General features: G+C 36.2%; 1 protein-coding gene across 3 annotated transcripts in view; it reads right to left on the bottom strand.

Moving 5' to 3' along the window:
- Window positions 1-8,563: 8,563 nt before the first annotated feature.
- The window catches only part of pnpla6 (patatin-like phospholipase domain containing 6), a 32,450-nt gene continuing 25,335 nt past the window's right edge, over window positions 8,564-15,678 (bottom strand). For all 3 annotated transcript variants that reach the window (XM_041982143.1, XM_041982145.1, XM_041982144.1), the window contains 6 exons: window positions 14,233-14,381; window positions 13,873-14,025; window positions 12,262-12,378; window positions 12,064-12,151; window positions 11,604-11,749; window positions 8,564-10,652 (listed from right to left, as the gene is read on the bottom strand). In XM_041982143.1, coding sequence (XP_041838077.1) covers window positions 10,578-10,652; window positions 11,604-11,749; window positions 12,064-12,151; window positions 12,262-12,378; window positions 13,873-14,025; window positions 14,233-14,381 — 728 coding nt within the window. In that variant the 3' untranslated portion in view covers window positions 8,564-10,577. The remainder of the gene's footprint in view (window positions 10,653-11,603; window positions 11,750-12,063; window positions 12,152-12,261; window positions 12,379-13,872; window positions 14,026-14,232; window positions 14,382-15,678) is intronic.

Genomic DNA, 15,678 nt, shown 5'->3' with positions numbered 1-15,678 from the left:
AAGACTCTTAGAGGAAAAGTACCTGCGGGGTCACGTAATCATCAGAAACACTACAATAGATTCACTGGTATCATGAACTCTTAATTAGAAGTAGATAGCACTATGATAATATTCAATTTTGGTTTGTGATGTCAATTAGAGCTTTGAGTTTGATTTTTTGGCTAGATTCCTTGTGTTTTTTTTAAATAAGAAGTGGCAACATTTTCTAAATAACCACCAGCACAAAAATCAGAATGGGTACATGTGGATAATAACAGCTCAAATATTTTAATCAAGAGATGTACTCAAGTCAGCAATCAGCAGCATCAGTGGTGTTGCATCTTAATGCCCTTTCGCAATAGCTTCACTTTTAAAGAGCTGCAGCTCACTCAGAACGTTGCTGCTAAGGTTTTCATCAGGACTAGGAGACCTGAACACATTACAGCAATTTTAAAATCTAAATTCTTTAGGCCCAGAATACATATGTGATATGTTCAGAGAATATAAACCTAGCAGGGCTCTGAGATCCAAAGACTAGTCCAGACCAGCCTAAACACAGAGAAGCAGCATTTAGCTGTTAAGCTGCAAACAAATGGAACAAACTGCCAGCAGAGATTAAACTTTCACCAAATGTAGAAATTTTTAAATCCAGATTAGAAACATTTCTTTTCCTATGCACGTATGCATGAAATCTGCACCATTTTTTTATTTATCTAGATTGCTGTTTGCTTTTAATAATTTTAACTTAGTTTTTATTTAGTTATTTTATATGATGTTGTTATTTTATATGACGTTATGTGTTTTGGTTTTTGTATTGTTTATATCTCCTATCCATTATGTTGAATTGTGTTTATGTAATGAACTATGCAAATAAACTTGCTCTGCCTTGAAAGCAAATGACTGTGCCCATATTTTATATACAATGTAGAGAAATCCCAGGAAAATTATCAGCCTGGTTAATAAGGTTGAGATCTCTGTTGTCAAATTGTTGGTCAGCCAGTATAATAAATTACCATGACAACAGGATATATTTATTTATTTATTCAAACATGTGTACAGTTGTTTATTTTGCTTAAAATTACCCCTATGGTTGAGTTTTAAGGTGACAGAGTCTGAAATTGTCTTTACTTTCCAGTGAGTTTGTCTTTGACTGGCAGTCAGGCACAAAATTAACAAATCTGCATACAGCGTTTCCTACGTTAACATTCAGGCTCAGTTAAATCTGGTAAAATTGGAGCAGAACTGACATTAACAATGTCATTTCCTTATCACGACAGGGACTACACACTCACTGCTTCTGTTCCTACATGACTAAGCCAAGGACCCAGCATGCTCAGAGAATCATTAGGCTGATAATTGGACTGGCAATACTATTATTACTGCTAATGCTTGCAGAGCAGACTCTTGTCTTTTTAATCACACATGACAGATGACTAATTTTTGACAGTAGGGCTAGATGGACACATCTACTCACACAGATACTGATTATCAGAAAATGACTCACAAACCCCCGAAGTGAAGTGTGAAGAACCTTTGATGAATAAAATAAGTTTACGTCCTATTGACCTGCAGGGGGTTAGTCTTCCATTACTCTGGGAAGCTACAGGAAGTATTGAGAAGCTTAAGAAATTTTTTAATTGATGGGAAAAAGGAACACTATAGGCTACAGTATATACTAGACTATTTATTTTGTTTTGCATCATGGTCATAGCTGACATTTTTTTATTCAGACACTTCCAGAAATGATTGTCTGTGCCCACAGTTTGCTAAAGGCAAGCTCTATCATGCAAAGAATAAGCTATATGTAAACATCAATCAGGAAAGCATCATCTTCTCTGGACCAAGTCTCATCTAAGATAGACTAAAGCAAAGTGGAAAAGTGCTCTGTGATCACGTGAAGAGAAATGTTTGTGTCTTGAATTTGCAGATACCACATTCTTTGGACAAAAAAGTAGAGGGATCTCCTGGCTTGTTATCAGCTCAGTTAAAAAGTTTCCTTCCCCTTATGGTATGGGAGTCCATTAGTGAAAGGCACCATCAATGCTGAGCGGTATTTAGATCATTCTCCCATATGTATTCTCCTATAGCATACTCCCATCCAGATTATATCTTTTTAAGGGAAATCCTTTCATATTTCTCAATGACAATGTTAAACTGTATATTTGATCTATAACAATATTTATTAGAACAGCATGACTTCTGTGTGCTGGACTGGCCTGCCTTGGTTCAGACCTTTTTCTAGCTGAAAAAACATTAAGCTCATCATAAAATGCAACATGTAACAAAGAGGACTCAGGACTGCTGAGCAGCGAGAACCTCTGACAAAAATGGAACTTCCCCCAAATTTCTTCCCCCAAAGGTCCAGCAACTGGTTTACTCAGTTACTGTCAGCCTAAGTTCCTCAAGAGGAAAAGCAGCTGTCTACCACCTGAAAGGTTAGTAGATTGATTTCCAGCTTCCCCAGACTATATGCTGATGCGTCCTTGAGCAAGACACTAAACCCTCATTGCCTCCTGGTAAGTCATTCTGGGTATGAAAGTTTGTGATGGATAAAAAAGCACTTAGTATGCAAAAACAAGTTCTGTGTAAGTGGTTGAATGAGACATTACTTTAATTTCTTTTACTTTCAGTGATCCATTAAGTTTGCTTCTTTTTATGAATACTAAGGAATAAAAAGTATATAAAAAGTAAAAGTCCTTAAATAACCATATTGACTTTAATCTACAAATAGTGGAGTAAAAATATTTAATATTTACCTGTTTATTTTATTTTATTTTATTTTATTTTATTGATGGTCTAGGCATTTTATCTGCTTTGCTTTGTACAGCACTTTGGTCAACTGAGGTTGTTTTTAAATATGCTTCATAAATACATTTGACTTGACTTGACTAATAATTCTTTACTACATAACAACATGTCATACAGTATAGAATGACACATGTTACAAACATGCTTTACTATATTATGCAGTTATGCATGCCCAGCAGGAAGTCCTCTATAGTTATTTCTCACATTCAATTCCTGTTTTAAAATATGCTGGAAGCATTATTCCTATAAATGCTATGTTAGGCATGGTCAAAAATAGCTTTGTCATTTAGGGTTTAAAATAATTGATAAGTTCTCTCTAGGTAATTAAACTTTCTTTTTACTCTAAAGAAAGTGTAATGTAGAAATGAAACAGGGCCTGCTGAGACAGAGTTGTGCTGCTTCCATCTGGTGTTAGATATGTGGTACTGCAGCTTCCTGTAGAGAGATTTCAAAAGGCACCAGAAGTCCTCCATCTTCTTATCCATCTACTTTCTTTACTACTCCTGCTTTCTATACCACAGCCAAAAAAAAGTTTCAGAATTTTCATTTGGGTCAAGAATCTGGCTCTTTTCAAGTGAAAGAGGTAGCTGTGTGAGACGGCTGTGCCAACTACCACACCACTATCCAGTCTATTCTAATCATTTAGCAGACGCTTTGCTCCAAGACGACTTACATCTGAAGGTGGTTAGGCAGTAGCATTAAGGGTCTTGCCTAAGAACCCAACTGGAAGGTGTTAATATTCATCACCTGTGGGATTTGAGCCTGGATCTCCTGCATAGAGGACAGATGCTCTGCCAACTCATTTTTTTTAGCTGCACCCCAAAACAACCTGCGACAGCTGGACATTTACCAAATAATATAAAATATACACATATTACTATTACAGAGTATTTAAATTGGAGTAAAAACAATGACCACAATAGTGTACCATCATTTCTTGTCAACTTTTGATTTTAAAAATGAAAAAAGTAAAATTTTCTTTTGAACAAAATTCTCCTAACAGATGAGGAAAACGTACTGACTAACCCATGTTTATTACAATTTGGATTATGTTGTAACTTTCTCTTTCTTTTCAAATATGTTGCTGGGTCAAGTGAAAAATGAGAGAGGTCATGAGCTGACCAAGAAGAACTTGGCTTCTTTGGTTATTTTTTGTTGGGGTGTAAAGATTTTCAGACAGAAATCCTGCTAATAAGACTTTTTTTGCAATATAAAGGGCCACTCTTAAATGGCTGTGCTTCAGTAAGACATGTGCAACAACAAAGTAGAAGTGCTTGTAATAGACATTGTTACATTATAGAACAAGATAAATTGAAGTTAAATAAATCTCATATTTTTCTTCTTTTAGGAAAAAAAGTAGATCAATAAAAAAAAACAATAGATTAATAATATACTTTGTATTTAATGTTATGGGATGTGTAGTTATTGATTTGATCTCAAAATAATGACCTATATGAGAAATATATTTAGTAAGTTATACTGTAATGAATAGTAAGGATTCAATAGGTTGTTGTAACTTTCCATGTTTTATCTTCTTCTTCTGTTATTTCTGTTTTATCCATTCATCCCTTCAAACATTCAGTAATATTCTGTGCTTTTAGCTGATTTTATTTTAGAGATAATGCAGACAATAAAACAAAGAGAGTTGTTTTTTAAAGGTCTCCTTCATTTTGTGCCCCTTGTAATTTTTATTCAAATGGTAGGTTTTATTTCCTCCTCCCATATATTATTAAAGGTCTATCACAATGACAGTCACTTATATAACTGTGTTTGTGCTGGCTGATTGATAGGGTTAGGCGACTCAGATAATGAAAGCCACCCTGGAAACCATTTACATTTCACAGTGATTATGAGAATTTTTGAGGGAATGTTGCCTACACCAGTACAGTGTCTGCCATCACTTCTGTGAGTCTGGTTACTCAACACTCTTTGTCTTCATGGCCAGAGACTCCATGACACTGAAGAAGTTACGTAGTGTCTCACATTTTACTGCACTTAAGTCACTGAAGGGAGGAAGAAATCAATTGGACTTAAAAGGCCAAGTAACCAGTCAAGGGTGCTGAAATGTAAAGAACAGTTTAGTTTTTGTAAATAATTTCAGATTTACAGTGAACGTTGTTACTAGTGAAGTACTATGCAATCAGTATAAGTGTGCTCTGAATGAAATTCTCCAAGATATGTTTGATTGATTATGATTTTAATCTATCTGTGAAGGGATTTCTTTCTTAGTCTGGAGAAAGAGAGGTATCCTTATGGGTAGCTAAGCTAAAATCTACTCATAATGAGTCACAAAAGAGCAAATTTTCTCTCCCTAAATCTTCTTAAATCTAATAAACTTCTAAGTGGTTCCAGCGAACCCTGTATAGTGAATTTGACATAGTGTAACTTTTGCATGAGAAAGTTAATGTTCCTTTAATTTGCTTTTTAAAGAATTTATTTCTAAGTACATCTACCTATTTATTTATTCTGTACATAGTGATATAAACTGAAGAAATGTTTGTAAGAAGAAGAAATGCATGTAATTAAAGGTCCATAACCATGTCCATTACTTAAGAAAATGCAGTAATTTTTCCAAAATTACAGATTACATTTTGGGGTTTGATATAGTTAAAACAAAAACTAATTAGTTCAAAATGGTCATGTTGACCCTTTAGCCATCTAATTTTATTAGTCCAGGTTCTGAACCTGACAGTGGTCCATCCAGACTCTGGAGTGTAGGCAGTGATAGTCAGAAGGATCCAATATCAGGAAAGACAGCTGAATAATGTCCTGAAAACATGAAACATAAGGTACATGTCGCATTTGAGATTAGTTACACTGAGTTCTTGCTGCTTGAACGGCATCATCAATGTGAATAGAATAACAGATTAGTTGCAGAGTGTCGGACATGCAGATACTTCATAACCGCATTTACGTGATGAAAATGTGTTAAATAGTGAAAAAGACAGATGAAAGTCTTGCTTAATTGTAATCATGTTTAATTACAGCTCAGTGACAAATACATGTTTATTTTACTTTGTCCATATTTACTCTGATATCTGAATTCATGTTTGAATTTTAGTCTTTCTGAAATGGCTTTAACAGGAAAGAAAAATAAACAATGCTTGTTTTGCCAAGGTCACAATAAGTTTATACATTTTAACCACGTATTGACCAGCACACCCATTCCCCTTTTCAGAGGTAGAACCCAGGACTGCCTGACCCATCACTTTACCATCAGGGGGTACTTGCACGGTAATGAAGGAAGCAGCCAGTGGAATCTTCTTGCAAGACTGGAAGCGCTAGTCAGTCTCATATTAGACTTTCTGAAAGAGTGAACAAAGAAAATGAATGCCCCCCTTTTACTACTCACATCTTTATAGCCTGCTTTGTATTTGGAAGAGTTTTAAATGTGAAGTATTAGTATGTTCTCTCTCCGTGCATTTCATGTTTTAATGTTGGATTATGTTTCTTACACATAACTCATTTCATAATGAATGTTTTCTGAACATATCCTTAAGTGGTTAAGGAGACCAAGCCAATGATTAAATAAAAACTAGAAAATAGGTTTCATTCTTATGTTACTTTGTTCAAGTAATAATATTGGTTTATATTTTAGTTTGGGACAATATGTTTAAGAATATAGAAAGTTTGTTGCTCAGGTAAGAGATACAAAATACAGACTATCATTCATGGTCTTCAGGCACTCACTGATGTGCAAAAGGAGAAATTATGCATGCACTTTATCTGCCTTCTCATTTTCTACGGCCTCAACTGGTGTTTTTTTCTCCATCTCATAATATTTGAAGCATTGGTTAAAACTTTGACAACTGTGTTTAACTTCACTTCAAATATAAATCGTTAAATAAGGCCAACACATGACTCACCACAAGGTTTAGCCACCTGTGTGGCAACAGTTGGCAGCAGCAGGATGAGGCAACAAAGCACACTGATACGGTTCATGGTGAGAAGGTTTGGCTCGCTCCAGAAAAAGAAAACTTGTTGACAGCTGGCTGAGCTATTATGATCGTTGATTGAGTTTTTTCTTTTGTTTTGTTTTGTTTTGTTTTTTTACTTGACTTCTGTCAGAATAAATATTTAACAGCAAGGTAAACAGGTGAGAGTATGTAAAAGTGTTGGAATGCATGATAAAAATCAATGAATAAAGACGATTAAAGATGTTGTTGAGGTATTTTGTAAATGTACTTTAAAATGTTCTTTCTACATCATAACTGACAAATTAAAAGTGACTGAACAGTAATGACTTCAAAATGGTGGCAGGTTAATTGTTTTATGCTCTGTAACTTCCATAGTTACTGCAGTTCACCAACCAATCTGATAAATTATCAGAACCATAAGTTAATCATTTCCTGTTATTCGCCCTCTACTTTAGGAGTGACAGGGGTAAATAATAATAATAACACCATACCCCAGTGCAAGAGAAAAGAGGTAGCAGCAAATACTCAGGATATTAAACTGTTGTCTACGTATTTGAGACACTGCTGATCTACTGGGATTTTCATGCACAACTATTTCTTGGGTTTACAGAAAATGGTCTGAATTCGGGTTGCAGTTTGCTCAGGTTCACCGAATTTAGAAAACAGAATATTGGGCAGATGTCTGATCTGACGAGTCTTGATTTTAGCTGCAACACTCAGATAGTGGGGTCAGAATTAGTACGTAATTAAGTAAGAAAGTAAAATCTATTTATAAAGCACTTGTCACATAAAAAAAAACCACAAAGTGCTTCACAGACAAAAATAAAATATAACAAGTCATTATAAAACCAACAATTACGAAGAATCACCAAGTTGGTTAAAAGCTATTTGTTAAAAGAGTGAATGGAGTCTGTGCAGACCTCAGTGCTGCTGCCTGAAAAGCCTTTTCACCATGAGTTTTAAACTGACTACATGGAGGCAGCAGCAACCTCTGACGTGCTGACTTAAGAGCATGGGAAGAGGGATGTGATTTCAGCAGGCCAGAGATAGACTAGGGAGCTTCACCATGTATGGCTATGAAGGTTAAAACTGAGATTTTAAAATGAATCCTAAAATTTAACAGCAACCAATGAAGAAAAGCTTTAACGAAAATGATGTGTGACCTTCTGCTGGTGTTGGTTAAAAGTCTTGCTGCACCATTTTATAGTCTGATCTGATCTGTTAAAACTTCACTTATAATTTTGCTCAAGTTTCAGGTAGTTTATCATCTGAGAGTCACATCAGGGGTTTCTGTATTGAGAGCTTTTGTTGATACAGGTGAACAATATCATTTCATGTTCAGGTGGACAGTGTACTATGACTTTTAGCAAATTTTTGTAAAAAATGTGTATATTTGTTTTGAGAGATCTGCTTCGATTAAGAGGTTGTCACAAAAATATGATTATTTGAAAGCAGAAAAATTATATAGCAGATTTCTCCAAAGTAGAGAAATATGCAAAACTTGGTAAAACAGAAAGTCTCTTTTCTCTTGGTACTGACCATGAACACGTTTTCCACCAACGTGACTTTATTTCAGAACATAAAACAACTTCAGATCAGCAAGTTTTCAGAGTGAAATGAGGCAAAGTGCTTCAGCTTGATAATTTGAAACTCGTAGAAAAACAAGCACTGGATCCAAGAGGATCACGGCAGCTGCATCTTTAAAATCAGTTGGAAGCCTCCAACTTAATCATAATAGAAAATTTGTTAAAAAAAAAAAAAAAAAAAAACTTCAACTTGCAGTTTACACACCTGCAAATCTCATCAAGTGCAACTGAGAGTGAAATAAATAAAAAAATAAACAAAAAAATTACACAATCCAGGATGCATATTATGTTTATTTTTCAATATGCATATTAAATTATAACCTCTTTTTTATTCCTTAGATTCCCCTGGCATTAAGGTGAATGACAAAATTTTAGTCAAACATCTTCTGAACAAAGGAGACTTCAAATATTTCAGTGCAAAACAGCTAAAGCCAAAGTAATATATCACTCCTTCCCTAATATTTAAAAAGCCATTAATTAACACATGAATAAACAAACAAAAGAAGCAAGTCTGTCAGCTGTTGACAACAACAATCCTTTTTTCAGGTGCAAAGTCCCTTATTTTGCAGCAAAGCATTAACTCAAAAATTTCCACCTCATATACATATATGAATATTAACATTATGTCTGTTATAATATAATCTAGTTACAATTTCTACATTAAGTCCATATGACCTAAGTGTTACCCAAGGTGAATTTCTGCCCACTTGAATTTTAGGATTACTCTGGATTTCTGCGTACTACCCATGTAAAAAAAATTCTATTTATTTTTGATAAAATGTATTGGCAAGGTTCTGGAGATTTATCATACCTCCACAGTCTGATACACACTCTTAAATACACATTATTGTTCACTAGCGGAGGGCATTTTTTTGTCATGAATGTCAAGTTATACGCAGGAACCCTGAGCACTGAGAGTGTTGTCTTGTGTCTATTCGAGCAGAAGAAAATGCACACTTGTTTGTGGTGTCAGTTCTGTGATTGCGCCACAGTCGTGTTCACCGACTGGGCTGAACAGTAGTTAAAAAAAGGCATTTCAATCTGGCATTATCTTGAACAAAACATTTCCTGCATTCACACACAGCATCATTCACTCACAGAAAACCATCTCATTCATTCTCATCTCCGTCAACCTGCTGGAGTTAGTCTACCTACAGTACAGAGCTTCAAGTTCACTTTACTCTAGTGAGCGTTAATTATAAATAAGTAAAATCAAACTAACACTTAGCTCAAAGATTAATTTCTTCCCTAAGACACACTTTTTTTAATTTGTTCTTTAGCAATCTTTTCAACTGTTTGCAGAACATATTGATCCCTCATTTTTTACTTGAAATTTCTGTCATTTCTCATTTTTCTTTCCAGTGTCTTGCTACGATTTCGGCTTTGTTTGTCTGAACTAATCAGTCATCCGCACACAGGTAAGACACATGCACCCATGTGAGCAAACGCACAGGAGAAATCAATACCACAAAATGTGAGAAATCCTCAACAATGAGAGTTGTACCAACATTAAAGGTCCCATATTATCCATTTTTTCAACAATGTCATATAGGTGTCAGAGGTCCAACAACATCGATTTCAAAGTTTATTACCCCGAATTCGGCCTTGGTCCTTAATTTCAGCCATTCCAAATGCAGCTCTAGTGAGCTCTGTTTCTGTCTCTGAACCTTTAAATGTTCATGAGTGGTGCCCTTCTCTGGGAAAGGATCTGGCTTTCGCTGGTGCCCAAGGAAGTGGTTTTTCCCTTCATGATGTCACAAAAGGAAATATCTCAGACTCACTCATTTGAGCACACATTTTCTAGAAAGTGGAGCAAGAAAGCGAGAGAGGTGACAGAATTTTCTCATTTTTGGGCCACAGGCAATAAGGACACATATGACTTTAGACAGTGAAATTTGCATAATATGCAACCTTTAAAGACACATACAGATTCAGGCATACAGACGGGACGCTGTTAATGATCTGAATTGTTGAATTTAAAGATCAGAGTTGTTCTTGTGGTGGAAGGAATCAGTTTGATGTGTTGTTGATGATTATAACCTCTGGGTTGGGTAAACTCTATAAACCTGAACATTTTGGAGACCACATATATCAGATGGAAGCCACTCGATGCAAAAAGGATTCACTTAGAGGATGAAAAGTGGTTCTCCTCCAAAAACCTAAACCATTACTCCAGAGTTTCAGAAGCTGCAGGTTCTGAGTGTGGTTTTAAATCTCAAGCCTTGACAATTTATGGGCCCATTACTTGACCCATTTTTATGTCCTTTGACTTCCTCGGGATACGCTGTTAGCTGTCTGAGACTTCAGAAGTGTTGGAGTCGCTGGTAAGTTTTCTGCGCTGTCTCACAGATTTCTCCTCATCCTGCAGAGCAAAAGAAAGTGACAATTTTACCCATAACATATAAAAGTTGAGTGGAGCTCAGTATTCCTGCAAGGCAAAACTGTCATTTTTAAATATAATATATTAGATCCTTCTACTTCAGTATGTGATAAACATTTTGTAAATATTAATTCTGATATACTGTTTCTTATAGCACAACGGAACTTTGGCAGATTTTCTCAGCAGTGCGCACCCTAACGATGGTTAATTCTGCATCCGCCTTGTGTCCTTTCATTTAAACCGAAGTTGACTTTTGGCATGGGTAATCAAAGAGTCTCATAAAAAGATCAAAACCAACAACATGCTTGTCTGTCAACACCCTCTGTCTTTCCTACTGTGTGCATGGCCCTCAGCTCCAGATCACTTGTAACAGTTCCAAAACAATCTTTAAACCGAGAGCTTGTTGTCACTGAAAGCTTTCCCTGAAAACGATGTCTGAGAATTCTGGAAATATGACACGTTAAATGTACAGGAAGCCTAAACTGTCTGCTAGCAAAGTTGCAAAGCTTTGAAAAAAATAAGTAATTATTTTAATATTTTTACAACATTGTAAAGTGTATTTATTGGGAATTATTTTCAGAAACAGATTAAAACTTACACAGTAATAACAGTGAAGTTCCAGTTAAGTCAAAACCAACTTATGTGTGTTCATGGTAAAAGGGAAAGGAGTGTGTACTTGAACATTTATGGAGCAGCAGTATATTCGGTACATGTCTTTGGGAACACAGATGGTTCTTGTTAAATAGCATGTTGCTGGGATTTTGTTGGTTTTGGTCTATTCGTGGAGCCTATAGAATATCGTTTGATGATACATTTAAGGTCAGGCAAAAAAAACAAAAAAAAACAAAACAAAACGCAACGAGAGCACGGAGGCATACATGACTCGGATTAAGTGTGTTTTCCTTTCGATATATTGTTTTTGTGTGCACTCACAGTCTGAAAGATTCCATTCTGTCCCCACTCTCCAGGGGAGTGATCTTCAGCGTCCTCTGCCTCGTCCTCCTCCTCTTCCCCTTCTTCCTCTCTCACTGTGTCCATCCCGTCTTCCTCGTACTCTGTCAGACAGTCTGACTCCTCCGCTGAAAAGAAAGATTTAAATGACACATTAAAGAAATAATTTATTGGCTAAACCTCCCAGTTTAGAGAGCATCAATAAAACATTAGACATCTTCTACTGTATTTCAATGGAACAGAGCAGGTGAAAGCTTTGTAACCTTATTTATTACACGGTTTAAATCCGTCATGACCTTAAAGGCTAACTAAGTGGTCATTAAGTGGTTGCAACTGCTCTAACAAAAGCCTTGTAACGTGGAGGTTGTGTGCTTAGGGGTACAAAGCATAAAAGAAATTGTTGTGTAAAGAAAATTGCAATGAACAAGCAAGTGGCCTTCACCTTCTGTAGCTACATAGCTTTGGACCGGCTCAATCCTAGATACAATCTCTGCAAGGTCAGTGAAGTCAGCTCCTGGACACGTGCAGGACTAAGAGACAAGAAATCATTTTTTTATATACTGAAATAAAGCTTAGATAGTAAACATGAACGTTGGATATCAACCCTATAACATGTATGATCTAAGTGTGCTCTCCTCACATCAGTTCTCTTGCTGTCATTGTAGTCAGCAGAACGGTGATCCCTCAGCATGTTCTCGATAATGTCACCTCGAGCCCAGCCAGTAAACACCAACTTACCGTGCTCGTAGCCCACATCCTGAAATACAAGATAGTTTTAACAGATACACAGACTTTCTGAACCATTTTTTCTGGTAATGATCATTTAACCTAAATCGAGCAAATGGACAGAAAGATAAAATCTCACATTAGTGAAATTACTGGTTTGGATTCCACAGTGTTGGAAAATGAAAGCAGAGGCTGCTTTGTGGGGGGGAAAAAAGCCTTCTGTGCTTGTGAGTGTATTTTAATAATAATAATAATAATAATAACATATTTTATTTATAGGTGCCTTTATCAACACTCAATGTCACTGTTCAGATAAAAACATGGTAAAAAATACAATAAATGATAAAAGATAAGAAAACATTGTAAATAACAACAAAGCAAGAGTTGTGAGAGTCTGAAGTCACTGAAGTCAAACTCAAACACTATGTGTTTGAGCTAGGCTTTATAATAACTCATTCAGTTTAGCTGTGGAAGCTCAGAGTAAAAGTATCCAGACTCCTCATTTATCACGGTTTGATTTTTACTTCTAACCATGCTGCTTTCACAGTCAAAAGTCTTTTGCTCTTGCTTTGCTACTTTGCTTTAGAAATGAACTAATATGGCAGTACCACTACTTTGTTCACTGTTTTATTTCATCATGAGGAAATATGACTTTATTGGCATTCTTTATTTTTTAACAGCTTGAAGTTGGAAATTCTGAATTCCCATCAGTCATTTAATAACATTACATGTATAGTTGTGCCGGGCTACTGTTATAGCTCTGCCTGGCTATTTAATTGGACCATCCTCATTTTTTTATATATGCCTGGGAGGGAAAAAGAGTTTTTGACCTAAATATGCCCGATGTAACAGTGTGGACTGTGTGGGAAAAGATTTAAGACATCCTCCCACTGTCGCCGTGGGAGATCATCATAAATGCAAGTTTAGTGGAACTCACTGCACAGACGTCTTTAAGTTACTTGAATGGTGATTTTGTCAGATGAAGCTGCTGTTATAAAATCAGGAATTTTACTAGAGCAAATCTGACTCTAAATTGACATATAGTTTTAATTTGCTGGTCTTTAGGAACACCACATAGAAGGAAGTCCAGTGAGTCCCTCGTCCCTCTAGACTAGTCGCTGTGGAATGAGCTGCAAATTCATGGTTGAGATGGGAGCTGTTTTACTCTATTAATGTGGTATTTTGTGGAACACACATTTCTTGAAACCTCAGAAATATGCGTTACTTTGTGGAAAGGGGCACAATATGTCTGCTTTGAAGTATTAAAAAAAATAAATACAGTAGTTTGAGTGCTTCTCAGCCAACAAACACCAGCATAATGGCTATATGGTGATACTATAACGCAGTATATTAGTCTTTTTTCAGCCTGTCTCAAGTAAGACAGTAAATTTATACAGTTCACCAAGGTATTTAACAATGAGAAGGTAAACAAGAAAGTGGTTTTAGATACAGCCTAATTTCATCTTCACAAATACATCATATTTCTGAATAACTAAAAGAATGTCACATTCAGAAGGTAACTCACGTAGATCTCATCGAACTTGCCAAAGTCCATGGTTTTGAAGCGGTCAATCGGCGGTCGGATGTACTCGCAGTAGGCACTTGTCTTTACCACTTCTAGCTGCCGCACACATGAAACATACGCCAACCGCGACTGGATCTCCGCCATGTCTGGTACCTGTGGGATTGGTTAGGTGTGAACACAATGTTTAAAGTGTACTACATTTTTACCATTACGTATATTAGAAATATTGTTTAATCAGCTGATTCAAGTCAATGCTAAATATCGGCCAAACACATAAAAACCTCTAATTATCTATTTTTTAATTAATGCAAATGAGTTATTATTAGTTATCAGCACACTGAATGTCATCTTTTACTGTACCTTTACTTTCTCTGCCCATGGATTGATCCGTTTCCACAGCAACCACCAGCCAGATAGGCTGTCACCATAGTTACAGAGGTCAGTCTCATCTTGGCTACCCACATCAATGGCAATGACTGTTCTGGCACCCATGTTTCTAGCAATGTCCGCTGTGTGACGTGTAACGCCAGGATTCACACATGCACACAACCACGCAGAGGTACAAACACAGCATGACAAAATCCAGCAGCAAAGAAGATAAAACAATTAATCCTGCGTTATTAAAATTGTTTCAGGTACAACACAGATTCTTTAGACCGTCATGTAACATGGCAAAATGTTCCAACAGACTTACACCACAAAAACATCCGTTAAGGCTGAGATAGTCACACACAAGGACACGCAAAGCCAAATAGTTACAAATTAACAGTGTAACTCCCAAAAATTTATACTATTGTGACCTACAAGCACAGGGCCTGAAGTCATGACCTTTCTCATCAACTACTTGGTGTCAGGCAGAGCCTTGGGGCAGTGAGCATTTTTGTGGTGTTGAGCCTGTTCGAAAGACGAAACAGGAAGACATCCCACAAACCCAAAACACAGAACCAGTGTGCCAAAAACAACTATAAAAAGCAGCTAATGCAGCACAGGATCATCGGAAAGGAGGCAGGATGATAAAATTCACAAATAAAGGATGTTGACTTAAGGTTTCATTTAGCTGGGTCAATCTTTGGGCCTTGAGAGCTTCATATTTCTCATATTTCACAAAAAACAATCACCAACCTAGCTGTGTTGCATTACAACAGAAAATACAAATTTTAATATAGACACAGACTCGGGGGATTTTTCCTCTGCACACTACAAGAAGCTGCTTAAAAAAGTTTAAATTTGTAAACACGTTGCAGGAATCTGTTCATTTGGCCTGTTGCACCTTTGAATGTTTCAGATGATAAAGACTTATTAGCAGTATGCAGAACAAAGTTTCCTTCCCTCAGTCTAAACACACAGTAAAGAAGACAAATGCTGATTTTAAAATGACATTCTAGTATGACAAACAGAAATGTGGGGCTAGGTGATGAAAATTAGTCAATGCCAAATCTGATTAAAAAAGGCAGCCCATTGTGTTCATCTGTTATGTTTTACATGAAGTCAGCATATCTGTATGCACTGAACTGAAACTTCATTTAGCAACCGACTTTTAAATTACAACTTGCTTGAGGTTAGCAATTTCAAGACAGAAATTAGTAGAACAATAAAATGGCAGGATTGTAAAATTACACTAGTACATGGATAAAAAAGATTATCACCTAGCCCTACAGAAGAAGTAAAACTTTAACATAAAAACTCAAAAGTAATAACAGCACGACAGACTGATGAAGTTAAATGAAAAAAGAAATAAAAACAGAATCAGACTTTTTTTTTTTATGTCAAGAGGAAACAAACACACTCACCCTGTTCAACCCAGTA

The sequence above is a fragment of the Melanotaenia boesemani genome, chromosome 4, assembly GCF_017639745.1.
Source record: "Melanotaenia boesemani isolate fMelBoe1 chromosome 4, fMelBoe1.pri, whole genome shotgun sequence".
In the NCBI taxonomy this organism is placed as follows: domain Eukaryota; kingdom Metazoa; phylum Chordata; class Actinopteri; order Atheriniformes; family Melanotaeniidae; genus Melanotaenia; species Melanotaenia boesemani.
This window is presented reverse-complemented; position numbering and strand designations above follow the sequence as displayed.